A 17,321-nucleotide genomic window follows, 5' to 3' on the forward strand; every position below is an offset into this window, starting at 1 on the left:
GTCTTCATGTTGGTTTATCCATTTTAACAAAAAATGCAGTCTTCACAGGCAAAACCCATTTCCCAGACCAAGAATAGATATTCAGAGCTATTAAATGTTTAAACAATCAATCTAACAGGGCACACTTGGGTAACAAGGAACACTTATCAGCAGTCATGTTCCAAAATTTTTGATCACTTGAAAAATGTGTGGGTTCAAACAAAAGGTGCCATGTTCTAAATTGTTTAATACACCCAAATGTCTTCAGTGTATAGCAAAAACAAAACAATTGGCCTTGCCGTTCCAATACTTTCAGAGAGGTCTGAAAGTACAATTAGTCATTATACCCATTGTAGTGCATTATTTCACTTACATATTTTTGGTGAAAGTGTATGTTCAAACAAAGCTTTTGGCATACAGTGATGCAACAATCAGAAAGAAATTGATTCAAATTTGAACCATTTGAAATTACAGTAACTAGATACATTTGGTGTCTAGTAGCATTAACAAGGATGTAGGTTGTTGTATGGGTATAATGGTAATTAATAGAATGTGTTGATTAAAAAAAAATTTTTTTTTTGGTTGACACTGTGTTGGCTTTGCCCACTCACTGCACTCGAACTGTTTTCTCTCTCTCCCTCCCTCTGATCTCCCCCTCCATCTCTCTATCCCTTCCTGTATGCCTCTTCCCCTCGATGGGGATGCAGCGCGAGCTCAGTGTCAGGTAGAGTAGCACCAAACTTCACTTTCACACCATCTGCCTCAGCAGGCAAAGGTACCCAAATAGTGCTGCTCTGAAATCAGTTCATCCATTTAAAAACACTTTAACCAATCTGTAAAAGCAATAGTTATGAACTCTGAGATTTTCGGTAGATATTTGTGTACAATATCATTATAAAAGGTGGGGGAAAAACCTTTCATATAGTCCATGTAAATATTTAAAGGGAATATTTTCAATTATAATTTAACATCTGTTCATTTGAGCTGTTTGCCCCATAACACATATTTATTGACTTTCATTAACTTCATTGGTCCATTTTGTTTATATCTATGACTTAAAATACACAAGTATTGTTACTAAAGAGTAGTAGTATGATGATGATGATGATGATGATGATTCAAAGGATTTATTTATTGATACATTATGTATGTGTAAGCTTATATATGTATAATTGGTGTGTTTTGAGCTAATGTTGACCAACCCTTTCATAGGTATTAGGTACTCAAATTAGATATTTATTTGCAAGAAGTTAAGTGAATATTAATATAAAGCATATAGAATATAAAGTCTAAAGCATAAAATTGGTGTTTTAACCATTAACAAAATTGGCTTCAGACCAGCAGCAAGGGGAAAACTTCTGTCCACATTTATTAGCAATCTGTATCTGCTCACTTACTCCTGAGAATGCTGCACCTACACCACTTACCCAAGAGAGGGCACTGCCTGTTTATATAAATCACTTAGATACTTGTATTAATACATCCTTGCCATCTTTACCAATGTAAAACACTCAGATCAACATGCATGAGAATCTAACAGCTCCCAAACATATCATTTTCATTGTTTTGTCCCAAGTGTGCAGCAGTCAGAAGCAAGTTCAGTAGAGACATCAGTCTCTTTCCATGCATTACTGTTTTGAAAGAGACACTTCTTCTGCATTCTGTGTCTAAAATAAACAACTGTCTTCCTACGCTTGACCCCTCCCTCCCTTTTTGTCTTACTGTCACTGTCTCTTGAAGATCTTGCCCACAGAAATGTTTCCAGTGTCTACTACAAAGACTTGAGTTTTTCCATTGGGCAAGCTAACCGAGAGCTAGAGAGGAAGTACAGCTCTTCTTTCTTATGACACAGGATGTATCAGGCTTTTGCATTGCTGCACTCTGTTGCCAGTGACATTCAGAGTGAATAAGAGAGTGACAGCATCAGCAGACACCATACACAGTACAGACACATTTTTCAAAGAACACAGCGCAGAGAGTTTACAACAGAAAACATGCAACATGGTGTTGATAATTGGTGATCAAGTCTAATCATTGTCTGCCAGGTCTTGTTAAGTGCAAAGCATACAAGTCACACTTCTGACTCCTCTCCCAAATTTCCTTCATCCCTTTTTCACCTTTTGAGTAATGTGATCTATCTTTTCTTTTCCCTCTTTACTTGTTGTCATTTCTGTTTTTTGTTTTGTTTGTTTGTTCTCCATCCATAGAGGAAACTCCGCTGGGATATGTGAGATTTGCATGTTATTTTTATTTATCATTGCTTGCTTTTAATTATTGTAGCGAGAGCATACCTGCAGCCAGAAGTGTGATTTTGATGTGGTCAAGTCAAATGCTGCAAGTTGTGTCTAACTTGATGTGAGATTTCTCAAACAGTTAGTTGCGTATAACATAAAGGTGGATGAATTCAGATATACTGGGACACATTGAATTTCCACATTGTCTAAGCTTTTTTTGCCATTAATAAAAACAAATACCCCAAAACATGATAAATCTCTAAAATCCTCAAGGTGTTGACTATATACATGAAGAACATGATGAACAACATGAAGATAAAATGTTTCTCATAATCTGTAGATGCATGGCTTCCTCCTTTATCATGATTGACTGCACGTAATATTTTAATGACATGTTTGGGACACATACTCACTGGTTTATGTGTTTACTTTCATCCACAATGACATTTTAAAAGATTATTTATTTGTACATTTGTAACTTATTAATGGCATCAATAAATCACATTTCAGTAATACGATTTTTACAAATCTTATCCAAATTCATCAACATATTCTAATATTGAATGAAATATAAACAAAGTCAAATTGACTACATATTAAGATGTTGGCCTAAGTAGCATTCTGTAATTCAATAACAATAGTAACAGAGTGTAGAAAATCTTCAACATTTCCCAAATTCATAACCAATGTTTTCTAAAATTCAGTACAAGTAATAATCACAGTAGAAAACCACTGCTAAAAGGTAAGTATCATCCCTTCTATTTTCCTGTCTCTTCACTTATTGTTTTAATCTGTCCCAATTACCCTGAACCATGCTTCACTTTGAAATTATTAACTTATAAATATCTGCACATGATTTTAACTAATTTTATTCTCATTGTTACAGTAGTACATATGCATCATAGATATATGGAATAAATTATTCATGACAATTTTATAACCTTGTGAAAAACCTACCCCAGGATTTTTGGGATGACTTTCCTGTTCGGCGATTATCAACATCCCTTATATCATATGAATTAATTTGTTATTTCTATTAGGCACTTACACTATATGAAGTATGTGGACATCTGGCCATCACACCCATTCATGGGTCTTCCCCATGCTGTTGTCACAATGTTGGAAGCACACAATTTTCTCAAATGTCTTTCTTTGCATTAACATTAAGATTTCCCATAACTGGAACTAAGGGGCTTAGCCCAAACCTGTTCCAGCATGACCGTGCCCCTGTGCACAATGAGAGGTGAATAAAGAAATGTTATGCCAAAGGTTCGTGTGGAGAAGTCAGTTGGACTGCACAGAGCCCTGACCTCATCCCCATTCAGCACTTCTGGTATGAACTGGTACGAACTGGTACACCAACTGCATGCCTTCTTGTCCAACATCAGGCAGTGGTGCTTGAATGGATTCGCACCAAATTTGAAAGGTTTATGCAAGACGAGATTCTGAAGTCAGAAGCACAGTTTGGCGTGTGTTCATACCAAAGTGGTGGAGCTAAGATCAGATAACCCTTTCTCAGGAACCATAGGTCCGATAAGACTGAAATATGGTATACATCATTTACGTGCTAATGCGCAAGAGCATATGTTGATTACAAAGTTAGTTAATAAACATGGTGGTCATCAGCCAGTAAGCTTTCATATTTTGATAGGGTTAACATTGAGCTATTTCTATGAAACGTAGGTTCCTATTGGGAAAGAAAGCATATTGGCCACTGGGGGCTCTATTCATTTTTTTGTACACGAAAATAATTATCACTTGTAAAATAAGATGTACAATAAATCTACTTTGTTATGCTGATTCTGTGGCTATTAGCACACAGATTTTCCTTTTGGACAATTAAGCTCTGAACACTACAATTTAAGATAATTTTCATAACATGCTAAACCTATTTTGTATACTTCCCCTAGGTTTTTAGCCCAATCTGCAAAAAAAATGGTGTCAAAGTATTCAGAAGAGTGTGAACCGTAAAAATGATCCAGAACACTTTGAAATGTGCAAAGAAATGTGCACTTTGAAATGTGCTGCCACAGTACAATCAATTATGATTAGCCTTGATGAGTCTCATTTACGAAAACAGATGCAACTCATTAGTGCTTGCAAGGTGTATACAGGATACCATTCTGAGGTCATATGCTAAGTTTGGGGCATTATCATACATAGGGGGTGGGGCTAAGTTCAAATAAATGTTTCTCAGCAACCATAAGTCCTATTTAGCTGAAATTTGGTACAGTGTATATTCCCACAGATACATTCCAGAATCTAATGGAAGGCCTTCCCTGAAGAGTGGAGGCTATTATAGCAGCAAATAGGGGACCAACTCCATATGAATTCCCATGCTTTTGGAATGGGATGTTCAAGAATCACATAGGGGTGTGATGGTCAGGTGTCCACATATGTTTGAACAAATAGTGTAAGTTTTATGTTTCATTTATCAGTCCAGAAAGTAAATGCTGTCTTTATTTACTTGCTGACCCAATATACCTGAATTCACCTAACCTTTTTTTTGTTATTTAACTGTGTGATTCATATAAGCTTTTGCTCAGACAAAATGCTATGTGCAATGTTTGACTGACTAGCTTGGAATATATAATTAATGAGTGATTTTAAATCATGTCACTGAAACTGATTTGCTCCAAATGGAAATAATGCCGGATAGGTGTTGCCATGATCTGGCCAAGAACTGATGGCAGGGAATTTCTGTAATCAAATAATGCATAGACACTCAGGAACATTTGTCAGTTAGTTTGGTTGTAAGAGCCCCTGTTAGGAGTGCCAATGGTAGTGGCTGTTCTTAAGTGACTGTATTTGCTGCTTCATTTGCACTTCTTTCCTCCAAGCAACTAACTGTGCCCAGTAATGCTCAACATGACGTGTGTGTGTGTGTGTGTGTGTGAGAGAGAGAGAGAGAGAGAGAGATGGAGATGTGTAGACATGTCCATGTGTATTTGCATGTGCTGGTGGCCCAGTTTAAATGTGACGTTCCACTGACCACTTCCTGTATCTCTCTGGTGGCCATGGTAACAGGGCGGCGCTGGCCTCTGCCCATCAAGCTCAGCCCCTACCCCAAACGCTCTGTGTTTTGGAGAGCACGCCGCAGGTCCGCGGTATGCACACCATTATCAGGTCAGACACACTCAAACAGACCCACAAACCTTCAATGCTATGAATGGCAATTGTGACCCACAGTTTGATAGTCTGCTTCAATTTAAAATGCCACAAGTATGGTTATCTGTTATCCATTGCTGCTGTTAAGATATTTAATGTTCAATAAATCTGAAACAATAGAATAAAAGTATATTTTATGTGTATATATATATATATATATATATATATATATATATATATATATATATATATATATATATATATATAAACAATTATATACAGTCAGGTCCATAAATATTTGGACATTCATGGTTATTTTAGCTGTCTACAACAATATATTGGAGTTCAAATTAAATAATGAATGAGGACAAATTGCAGACTATCTGCTTTAATTTAAATTATTTAAATACAAATCCAGTGAACAGTGTAGGATGTACAGCAGGGACCAAAAGTAATTGGACAACTGGCTGCTCAGCTGTTTCATGGCCAAGTGTGTTATTTCAGAAGGATAAGTAAGCAGATAAAAGGTGTCTGTTATTAGTACTACTCTCAATATGTCACTGCCCGTAAAGCAAGCTATCATTAGACTGAAAAATCAAAACAAACTCATCAGAGAGAGTGTAACTATTTGGTGCATTCTTAAACGAAAGAATGCACTGATGAGCTCAGGAACACCAAAAGGCCCAGAAGACGCTGGAAAACAACTGTGATGAATGACAGAAGAAATCTTTCCCTGTTGGTGAAAAACCCCTTCACAACAGTTGGCCAGATCAAGAAGACCCTCCATGAGGTAGGCATGATTGTGTCAAAGACAACAATCAAGAGAAATTTTCACTAGAGTAAATACAATGGGTTAACCACAAGATTGGTAAACCAGTGTTAAGACGTAAAAACAGGAAGATCAGATTAATGTTTGAAAAACACCTCTAATTTAACATCATATGGGCAGATGAGACAAAGAGAACTTGTACCAGAATGATGGGTAGAGAAGAGTATGAAGAATGGAAGGAAATACTCATGATCCAAAGCATACCAACACATCTTATGATGTGGCAGTGTTTCGCATTATATAGTTTAAGCACAACTTATCTGATTAAAAGTACAGTTGTGAGTGAGGTGTACATGGGACAGTAAGCATAATAATGAAACACAATCAACAAATCTTATTTACAAAATAGCAACATGTTTCAATCTTTCTATAAAATGAGTATTTCATCCCCTTAAAGCAGTGGTTTGAGTCAGTGGCTTCAAGTCACAAGAGTAAAGTCACTTTTACTAAGCCAACAATTTATTATTTGGGGGCTCACAATTAATTATGAAGAGTCTTACTGTATGAATGTTTATCAATATGATGATAGCTGGATGGATTGCTACCCATCAACTTTCCAAGAATGCAAAGGCTAGCTAGTAAACTGGTAGGACACTTCCTGTCTATTAACAACTGGTAAAGATCCCCTGTACAATATTTACATGTATTACATGATGTAGTATGTTACAAGGGTATCAATCGAAAACTACAAACAAATAAAAAAAAATATAAATGACTCACATGAAGAGGGTCTGTTGAGTGTCTGGGCACTAGAGAGTCAATAAGGCGCTCAGATTTTTGGCACAAATTTGTCTCCATAAGCATGCCCCTGGACCCCCTAGAGGGTCAGAGGTTCACCCACCACAGTCTCACAAAATCCTCTGGGGAAACACTGTGTTCATGTATGAGTTTATTGATGATGTGACTGCTGAGAAAAGTGTATAGAATTATATTATCTGCTCAGATTGATCCAAATGCTTCAAAACCCACATCACAGTGCAATTGGACAGTGACCCAAAGCATACTTCAAAAGCAACCCAAGGCTTTTTTTTTAAGGCAAATAAGTGGAATGTTCTGCAATGGCCAAATCAATCACCTGATCTGAATACAATTGAGCATGTATTTCACTTGCTGAAGGCAAAATGCCCCGAGAGCAAGCAAGAACAGGAAACGGCCAGTCTGGCAGAGCATTACTAGGGAAGAAATCCAGTGTCTGGTGATGTCTGTGGGTTCCAGACTTCATACACTTATTCACCGCAAAGGATTTTCAACCAAGCATTAAAAATTACCATTTAATTTATAATTGTTAGTTTTCCCAATTACTTTTTGGCCCCTTACACCTGATTTGGATGTAAATATCCTTAAATTAAAGCTGAAAGTCAGCACTTTTATGTCATATTCATTATTTAAGTCCAACTCAAATATACTGGGGTTGACATATAAAATAAAAATAACTTTGTCAATGACTGTATAATTAAAGCATGATATTGCCCCATGCCACAATAAAATTACTTTTCATGTGATACATGGTGAAGTGCTAATGTTTATGTAGCACCATGTTCACTGTGCAGCAGTATAAAATTACTGGATAATGTAATAAATATTTGGATACATTAAAATATTTACAGAATTTTTAAAAGTTTGCTTTTTCCTTCCCAATATGTCATTGTCAATAAACACCCACCAGCCAACTCCCCCTTTCACAACCATCAACTGGGGAGGGTGACTGCTAGCATGTGCTTCCTCCGAGACACATGAAGCCAGTCATCACATCTTTTTAAACTGCTGCTCATGCTACATCACAGGGCAATGAACACACTGCACCTTTCTGCACACACTACCAGTACAACAGCCCACTTCAATTTTATCAAAAAATCTATTGCACAAGTGCACAACCCTTTGAAGATATCTGAAGTTGGCCCAGCTGTAATTACAACATATGGTCAATAAAAATGTGGCGTGAAACAGTGAACCGAGTGTATCATTACTGTACAACCACTTGTGAAACTAAGTTGCACAATCATTGGCAACTTTGTAGAGTATAATTTTAAATAAAATTTACAACATATAATACATGTGATTCTGTGATGTTGGATTTCTACTGTGTTTATGCTTCACTCACTCATATATAGACAGCACCTCTAAGAAACACCACAGCACGTGGGCTCACATTTATGCTCATCTAATGCACCTCTAAAACAGCTAACGTAAAACACTTGTTAAATGGCCTTTAGATCCGTGTTTTTTGCTGCATTTTTGTGTTCAGTGCTTGCATAAAAATATATTGTTTTCCTTGTGTCAAATGAATGCCTGTGTCAGTTACATTGCTTTACATTTTATTCAATTCACTGATTTATTCACATTAGTCCACTCCCATAGAATATCTTCACAGGCTTCCAGAAAAATTTTGTTATTATATTGAATGTGTAACAGGAATAAAGAGACAAGCAGAGACGAGTTCATCTTCTACTCCAAAAGGCTGATGAGACTCCTCATTGAGAGAGCGCTCTCCTTCCTTCCATCTCAGGTCAGAAAAATGTAGAGAAACAAAATCTGTAATGGAGGAAAAAAGGAGAATATATTTAATCAGTGTACTTTCTGCATGAGTTGTTTTTGGGGCGGTGCCTTGTGTATGGAAACTAAGGTTACATGTCCACCGCAGTGGAAAAAACAGAAGTAGCAAAAGGCACAAAGGTAGCATATAACTTCGTAACACACTACTGCAAGGTGTCACAAGAGAACCTTTACAGTTAAAAAGCTCTATCAAAGCTCAGCAGCTCCTCTGTATCCTATTCTTCTCACTTTGCTTTTATAACACTTTTTTTTTTATAACACATTTTAAGGTATTCTTTAAAAAGCTTACAGATGAAGCAAATTGTCTTTACAGTGAAATCAGTCATTTTAATGTTGGTTATTCTTAGTTTCTCTACAACAGGAACTGAAGGCAATTTCCTTGAAAAAAAATACTGTGTATAAATACAATGTCTCTCTCTTTTAAATTCAGTATGGTAAATTGTGGGTCAATCTTATCTTGTTACCAGGTCCATGTTGTTCATACCCCACAAGGCCAGGACTATGAAGGAAGGACCTTTCAAGGGAAGAGGGTTAGTAGGAAATATATATCTGGCAATGTTCACAGATAAGTCACATTTTCATTGTTTAGGGTCAGATTGTCTGCCAATCCAGATAGTGTGTTTGTAGTAATGACTGAAGCACATTTCTGCAGTTAATGGTTTTTGTATGTATGGTTGAGCAGGTCACCGGGGTATCGATCCTCAGAGCAGGAGAAACCATGGAGCCTGCACTCAGAGCCGTCTGCAAAGACGTTCGTATTGGCAAGATTTTAATCCAGACCAATCAGGACACAGGAGAGCCTGAGGTACCATTCCAATTGCTCCAAGTTGATGTAAATACATGTTATCAGTAACTTTTTAACAAGATATAACAAGGCATTTGTTGCCATACTTGCCAACTATTGGTTAATTTGTTTGGTTTTAATGATGTTTTAAGCTGCAGCTGAACAACACCATTTCTTCTACTTATGCTTGTAGTTGCATTACTTGCGTCTGCCCAGAGATATCAGTGAGGACCATGTGATCCTTATGGACTGTACTGTGTCCACTGGTGCTGCGGCCATGATGGCAGTACGAGTCCTACTGGTGAGGTCAAGTATACTCACATACACAAACACAATTTCTCTTAATTTAACATTTTTTAGTATTTTTTTTAGCATTTATTTACTGGTGTATATGCTGTTATAATGTCACTACTTTGATACAATGAAAAAATCCTCTAATATATTTGTAATTATTATATATGAATAAAACAGTCCCTCTGAAGGAATTTTTTTTTTTTTTTGAGGCAATACTAAGACAATACAGTCATCCTGAAGATTTTCACATGGTGGAAAACATTCTAACTCTTAGAAAGCATATATGAGATTTCTTCCATAAATGTTAAATAAATGTCTCTTTACAGAAAGCTTCACCATAACAATGTTAAATTAAAAATTATTTTAACTTTGCACCCAGAACTACTGTCAGAGGCATGCCGTTGATTAATTTTTATAACATTTAGATTTGAGAATTCAGCAGCATTGCCGTGTACATGTGTGAGGGTGTGCATTTGTGTTTGTGTGCATAGGACCATGATGTACAGGAGGATAAAATTCTGTTGGTCTCTCTGCTGATGGCTGAGATGGGGGTCCACTCAGTAGCCTATGCCTTTCCTCAGGTCAAAATAATCACCACTGCTGTTGACAAAAAGGTCAATGACCTTTTCCACATTATTCCTGGCATAGGTAAGCAGCTGGGGTTAAATCGTTGAACAGACATCATTTAATATACTTACCATGCTGCAACATATCCAGGAATATAATGGACATATTTGTGTGATTGTCAGGTGTCCACAAATCTTTGGCCATATAGTGTATATTTTTTTTTTATGTGTTAAAAAATTAATATTATTATTATTATTATTATTATTATTATTATTATTATTTACATTTTTTAGGGCCACAGCTAATGTGATTACTAGTATAAATTAATTATATTACATTTGAATTATTTCACGTCTCCAACATGAGCATTTTATTATTAACCTGTGTGAAATTATCTTAAAAATTAACTTTCATGAATGTCTTCATCTCTACACCAGTAGTCAAACTATTGCAAAGGGGTCTTGTTTTTTGTTAACATCTTGTCAGCAACTTAGAAAAAGCATGTGAGTAGTCATGCACGGCTGTAATGCTTGTGTGTTATTATTATTATTATTATCTCATTTTAAACCTATGGTATTTGATGCTTTAGATTCTGGGAAATAAAAGTTGCTTAATACACAAAAGGAATTATCAGAAAGTCTATCCAGACTTACATTCTTTTCTGTTCTAAGTCACATCCACATATTGCTAGCATCATAATACAAAGATCTACACTATCTGATTATCATGTGAACAGTCACTATTATATTATGATTTTTTTTTTTTCTTTCTTTAACACTTTCTAGAGGCCTAACATGCCCTAAAATCTTAAAAATAAAGTTAAAATATGAAACTGTATGAAGCCACTGAATCTGTGTCTGTCCCTTGTATCTGAAGGGAACTTTGGGGATCGGTACTTTGGCACTGATGCACCGCCTGATTGGAGTGACGAAGACATGGATGAACCTAGCTGTTAAAAGCTATACCGATCCTGCTGAACTTGAGCACATGGCTGGACACTTAATGCACTATAGACCTAATGGGTCTGACTTGCAAAATATAGTTAAATACCACAAGCAGCAAATATTTTATATACTTTTTAGTGTCTTTGGAAAATCTAGCATATTGAAGTTTTTTAAAATGTGAACATTTATTTTTAAAAATGTAAATGTTGAAATGTATATTAAAATATCTGTGGTATTGTTTTACAATTTTACAATATTGTTTTATTGTCAACAAGGAAATATGATTTTATTTTAGTAGGTGGCTTTTATGCCACATTTCTTTCTTTTGTTTGTTTGTTTTTAGGATTACAGGTTTCTGAAAACACATTGACAAACAGGTCTACCTTAGAGCTTTGTTGTGCCGCACAAAGTGAGTTCTTTTAACGACCACTTCATCGGAAAATGTGTGTGGGTGTTGTTTCTTTAACTTGGTTTCCCCTCTACTTGCAAAGAAATTGCTGACCAAACCATGATAGTCTGTTAATGTTGAGCTTGATCTTTTTAGAACAATGAATTGAGCAATGAAATTAGTATTTTTAGTATGGGGGGTGGGGGGGGGGGGGGTGTACACCTCTGTAAACACTTACTTATGCAAGTCTCTAAAGTAGAAGAATTGAATTTGGCACTTTCTTGAGCCATGACAAAATAGCAAAGCAGAATTAGCATTAGATTTTTAAAAAATAATAATAACTTGAGTGAATTATGATCACTGATTATTTGGTCACAAAAGTAGGGACTTTTTCAGGTCAAATGAAATGAATCGTGAGGTACAGAATATCTTATTCTTTATTATAAATAGATTTTTTTACACACACAATATATGTGTGTGTGTGTGTGTGTGTGTGTGTGTGTGTGTGTGTGTATAAACATAAACATTGCCTAGAGCATCACACTGCCTCCACCGGCTTACCTAATTCCAATAGTGCATCCTGGTGCCATCTCTTCCATACGAAAGCGATGTACACACACCTGGCTGCCCACATGATGTAAAAGAAAATGTGATTCATCAGACCAAGCAACTTTTTCTATTGTTCCATGGTTTAGTTTTGACGCTCACATGCTCATTGTAGGCGGCTTTTGGTGGTGGACAGGGGTCAGCATGGGCACTCTGACCGGTCTGTGGCTATGCAGCCCCATACGCAATGCACTGTACAACACCTTTCTATCATAGCCAGCATTAACCTTTTCAGCAATTTGTGCTACAGTAGCTATTCTGTGACATCGGACCAGACATGTTAGCCTTTGCTCCCCACACACATCAGTGAGCCTTGAGTGCCCATGACCCTATTGCCAGTTCACGGTTGTCCTTCCTTGGACCACTTTTGGTAGGTACTATCCACTGCATAATGGGAACACTCCACAAGACCTGAGGTTTTGGTTTTGGTGATGGTCTCACCCAGTCGTCTAGCCATCACAATTTGGCCTTTTGTCAAAGTAGCTCAGATACTTACTTTTGCCCATTTTTCCTGCTTCCAACACGTTACCTTCGTATGTCAGTACTGTTTATCTATTTATGCTATTTATTCTATGGTGTGTATTTATTGTATAGTAAATCTAAACCAAAATCTCTATGTTGATATATTTATGTAACATTAAAACTTTGACAAAATGTGTCACTGTCAAAAGGCTAACTAAAAAGCCAAAAGCTCCTGGAAGTTTAAATCTAATTAAATTGACATTTTCAATAAATGTAAATTTTAGTTTCCCATATAATGTTAAAACAGGCATGTAGGTTTCCGTTTACTAAATTACAGGAAAAGGATTTTTACTCTGAAAGCACAATATATTTTTCCATTATGACATGTCTGATGACTATGTAAATGTTATATGGTGTACATGTTATGGGTTTTTTTAAAAAAAAAAATTTTATGTGATGCAAATTTTCTTGAAAAGTATTTGCATATCAACAGGCTATGTTAAATATGTAGCTTGGAATCGACCATTCATATTCAACCCAGAGGTCCTGTACTGTAACACTTGGTTGCAAACTATGTGTTTCATTTTATTTTGAGCGAGCTAAATAATACAGATTTGTCATCTATAAGTCTTATTTTAAAAAAATTTCCTTTCATATAACTAGTACACACCACCAGCCCTATTAATTATTTGACTTGCTGTAGATACAGGAGGAAGAAACTGTAAGGTTTGTGTATGGAAGGTATGTTAGGCTTTTTTCATCCTATTTATCAGGTATGAATTAGTTCACTGCTTTAAACAAAATTTAGATTTAAAATGTTTACTATTTATATTAATATAAACCTTGTGTTTCAGACTAATAAACTGTAAAAATGAAAAATAAATAAATAAAAGATTTGTCTTAAATGCCTCAAAAGAGTATGTATACCTTTTTTTTTTCTTCTTTACCTGTATCATAATGCATGGGTCTTTAAAATAAGAGCAAATAAAGAGTTTTAAGAGTATATGTAAAATTTTGTGTATTTGATTATTTAAAAAAATAAATAATCAATTTCCTTATTGCATGTGTGACCATAAATAACTCTTAAGCTGTTGTCAAGATGTACACTTTTATCCCTTTTAGTCATGGCATATGACTTATTTTACATACAGCCATATATCTTTGTTTTAAACATGCATTCTGTGGATAGTAAGACAACACATTAATGTTTCAAATACACAGGAAGGATACTGTGGTTGTCCTCTGCACATGGAAACTAACCTAGGTATCTTTCAACACTTTCCATAATTAAGCTCCTTTTAAACAGCTATAAGTGAAAATTGATCATGCAGCTGAAAGTCATTTTAGTTAGTGGATAGGATATTGGGTAAAATGTGTGAAAAAGTAAAACTCATAAGTAAAGCAGAGTTTCTCATATGGGTGCATGAAGAAAAATTACAATGGTTAATGCTAAATGTAGCTATAAGGGCAGGTGTGTAAAATCTGGTAATGTATGGTCCATTTTTGTGTGAAGATAGTAAATGACACATAGTAGAGAACAATGAAGCTGTGGGAAATCTACATCGTACCAGTTTTATATTGGATTTAAATGATTCCTTCTATTAGAGCATCCTTTTGTTAACACATTAAAAAATTAGGTGTTATAAAGCACTTTTAAATTGGAAAGGCTGTGCTGATTTTTTTTTTCTCAAGGTCTTCAATATTAAGATGTCATGGAAAGTTTACCACAAGCTACCTCATAGTGACAAACAGGAAGGAGGTGCCTGTTTGTATGTGGCAGTGCTCACATCCCCAATAGCAGTATCAGGCCGAACAGGCCACAGAGTAGTGATGTGTGAGTGAGTGCTTATAGTGTTCTGAATTCTGTCTCTCTTACTGTGGACCAGTGTGTGTCTCTCAGTGTTCTCTACAAATAACTGGTGAGTGTACTACAACTATCCTTATAACAAGAATAGGAGTTATTTTTTTGAAGATTTTTGTGAACCGAAATAGCTCTGAAAACAACTCTTCAGGTTTTGTTTTCAGCTGAGATATACACTGGGTGCACTTGAATTTTTAAGCTGACTTTTACTGCAGTGTGTTAGTCAATAAGTATAATGCTTGTGAGGTGTGTTCATCCAGGATCAAACATGGTGAATAATTCATTTGTAGAGAAAACCATAAACATTGTCTTAAATGAAAAAGAACTACAGTAGATGATATTTATGGCTTGCCTGGTGATGAAGAAGCAAATGTTCCAGTGCCAACCTTTTTTGTGCATGAAACGCACAATGGGTAAAAGCTTTGGGGCTTTTTTATTCAATGCTACCATGAGGCCATAAAGCGGTTAAGTGATGGTAATACAGTAGTACAATATGCTGATCAATTATTTGTGTTTAGAAGTCGTAATTTAGTTTGATTCACTGGGTTACTGTCCTCAAGGAGGAAATGTTATACAGCATATGAAATGTGTAGGAAACACAATGGAATAAGAAAGCAAATGTCAGTTTATTAAGTTTTAATATTCAGCATACTTATTTATAAATTTCAAATTAATAATTCAATTCATTTCAAGAAGTGAAAAGCCAAATTCAAAGTATTTGTTTACATTCACATTGTTGATGCTGAAAATATTTTAATAAATATATTCAACCAACGGTAAATTGTAAGGTAATTTATAAACTTATCATTTGTGTCACGTCTCCTGCCAAAGTTAGTGTTAAATTAAATATGTGTCCTCCATTGTATATGTTGTTGCAAATACTAAAATGAATTAGAACAATATTATTAAGAAGAGCAGCTTTGTTATCATATGTATTTTATTGTTTTTCTCACAGGTGGCAGGGTGTGGATCTCTTTGCTCAGTTGTGTCAAAGCTCTTACAGGTTTACTTTGGAAGTGGGGAGTGGCTTCGGTTCCTCACTGTGTCTGGGCAGCACTTTCAAGGACTGTCAAACCTGAGAATGCTGAAGTTTTGGGTCAATCTCAGGTTCGTCAGCCCATGAAAAGCTGTCTCCATCCAATCCTAGTATGAGCAGTAAAGTTTTAGTTTTTTGTGTCATTTTTTAGCAATGTGGTAATTTTTGGTGACCTGATTAGTGATTTCAGAAGCGTTACATCTACCTATTTATTTAAAATTGTTAATATACATTTTGCATTACTATATGGATTACATACAATTAAACCTACTCTTCATTTATATATGAATTTATTTGTTCCTGTTGATCCTGCTTTTTTATTATTAAGGAGCATGATGTGTTATGTTGTGACATTTATCACTTTGTATTATTTCTCAATATTGAATGTTTATTAATTCACTGCAAATGAAAAATCTGGTTAACTGCCAAAATAAATGATGTACACATTCTTCATCAGTTTATTTATTTAATCCATTTTAAAGGGCAGCTTAATTGGGGTTTGTGGAGTTTACAACCATTTAAAATCCTTTGAACATCATCTAGTTTAACAAATTCCTTGGGTATTTCATGCTCATAAAGTTACCAGAACAAACTTTACTTCATGATACAGCAAAGTAAATCTATTGAGAGTAACAGACCTTTACATTTGAGTAGCCCTGCCGTTTCACTGTATAATGGCAAGTTAGCAATACAAAAATGTCAATTTCCTTAGTGTAGTGCAAAATTATGACATAATTTACACCACAAAACCATTCTTTTGACATATTCCATACTCTTCTATTTAATAAAATCACACTAAGATCACACAGCATCACATTTCTGGATGTATCTTTAATGTAATAGAAAGTACCTTTGAAATACTGAGCACATAACATGGGGTTCATACCTGCTACATAACAGTTTTTTTGTGTTTGTCGAAGGCATGGGGGTTGAGTTAAAAAAAAAAAAAAAGTCTTTAGTGTTATTACAGCTGTGACTGTTATGAACTATGTTCTATTTGATATTCATAAAAATATTTACCATAATCATAAATAGCTGAAACCAGTAAACTAATGTGAATGGGAATAAAATATTTTCGAACATGCTGCAGTTAACAGTTGCCTTAAATAAATGCCTTTTTTATTTTTAAATAAAAAGATTTCTCTATAAATCAGTGTAAAACTGTTTTGTTATTAATCATCATTATTTTTGTCACCATTATGCCATGCTGAGATTTACATTTCAATTAAATTAAAGTGAAAGATCACAGCTACACTTGCTGTTCACATAATCTAAAATTGCTGGAGCTCGGCACGGCTACCTTCCCTCCTCATAATTAGCTTTTCTGTCAGAGAGCACAGAAAATGTAATATTGAATTGTTTGTGGTATTTTTGGTATAGCCTGTTTCTTTGATGGTTGTTTGCAATTTGGCACAAAAAAAAGAAAAGAAAAAAACTGTTGACAGAATGAGTGCAAAAAGATTATTTCAGAATTTGATGAAAATTGAAAAAAGCAAAAGAATATTGGCCTAATCCCGTGGTTTCAAACCTCTGCAGGCTCTTCCCCAATTCAACCCATAATTTTACCATTTCTGACCTGGCTGAATGTTTTACTAATTTAAATAAAGTTTATAACTTTAAAGGTAATAGCACTCATGTGCTGTATACAGTATCTTTAAACTATTTTGGAAGGAAGT

At 35.3% G+C, this 17,321-nt stretch overlaps 1 protein-coding gene and 1 long non-coding RNA gene across 6 annotated transcripts in view; both read left to right on the top strand.

The window, feature by feature from the left end:
- uckl1b (uridine-cytidine kinase 1-like 1b) overlaps positions 1 to 12,168 on the top strand; it is a 55,106-nt gene extending 42,938 nt beyond the window's left edge. For 2 of the 5 annotated variants that reach the window (XM_053686214.1, XM_017487333.3), the window contains exons 8-15: positions 2,187 to 2,206; positions 5,241 to 5,339; positions 8,563 to 8,656; positions 9,171 to 9,233; positions 9,386 to 9,508; positions 9,681 to 9,788; positions 10,273 to 10,429; positions 11,225 to 12,168. In XM_053686214.1, coding sequence (XP_053542189.1) covers positions 2,187 to 2,206; positions 5,241 to 5,339; positions 8,563 to 8,656; positions 9,171 to 9,233; positions 9,386 to 9,508; positions 9,681 to 9,788; positions 10,273 to 10,429; positions 11,225 to 11,304 — 744 coding nt within the window. In that variant the 3' untranslated portion in view covers positions 11,305 to 12,168. Of the gene's footprint in view, positions 1 to 686; positions 704 to 2,186; positions 2,207 to 5,240; positions 5,340 to 8,562; positions 8,657 to 9,170; positions 9,234 to 9,385; positions 9,509 to 9,680; positions 9,794 to 10,272; positions 10,430 to 11,224 lie in introns of all 5 variants that reach the window. The other 3 variants (XR_006983814.2, XM_053686213.1, XM_053686215.1) reach the window with 3 other exon arrangements.
- Positions 12,169 to 14,531: 2,363 nt separating this feature from the next.
- LOC128635154 (uncharacterized) lies at positions 14,532 to 17,146 on the top strand. The gene is made up of 2 exons (XR_008398046.1): positions 14,532 to 14,667; positions 15,565 to 17,146. It is a non-coding gene; the product is annotated as an uncharacterized LOC128635154 (long non-coding RNA).
- The last annotated feature ends 175 nt before the right edge of the window (positions 17,147 to 17,321 follow it).

Source organism: Ictalurus punctatus, chromosome 15 (genome assembly GCF_001660625.3).
Source record: "Ictalurus punctatus breed USDA103 chromosome 15, Coco_2.0, whole genome shotgun sequence".
Taxonomy (NCBI): Eukaryota; Metazoa; Chordata; class Actinopteri; order Siluriformes; family Ictaluridae; genus Ictalurus; species Ictalurus punctatus.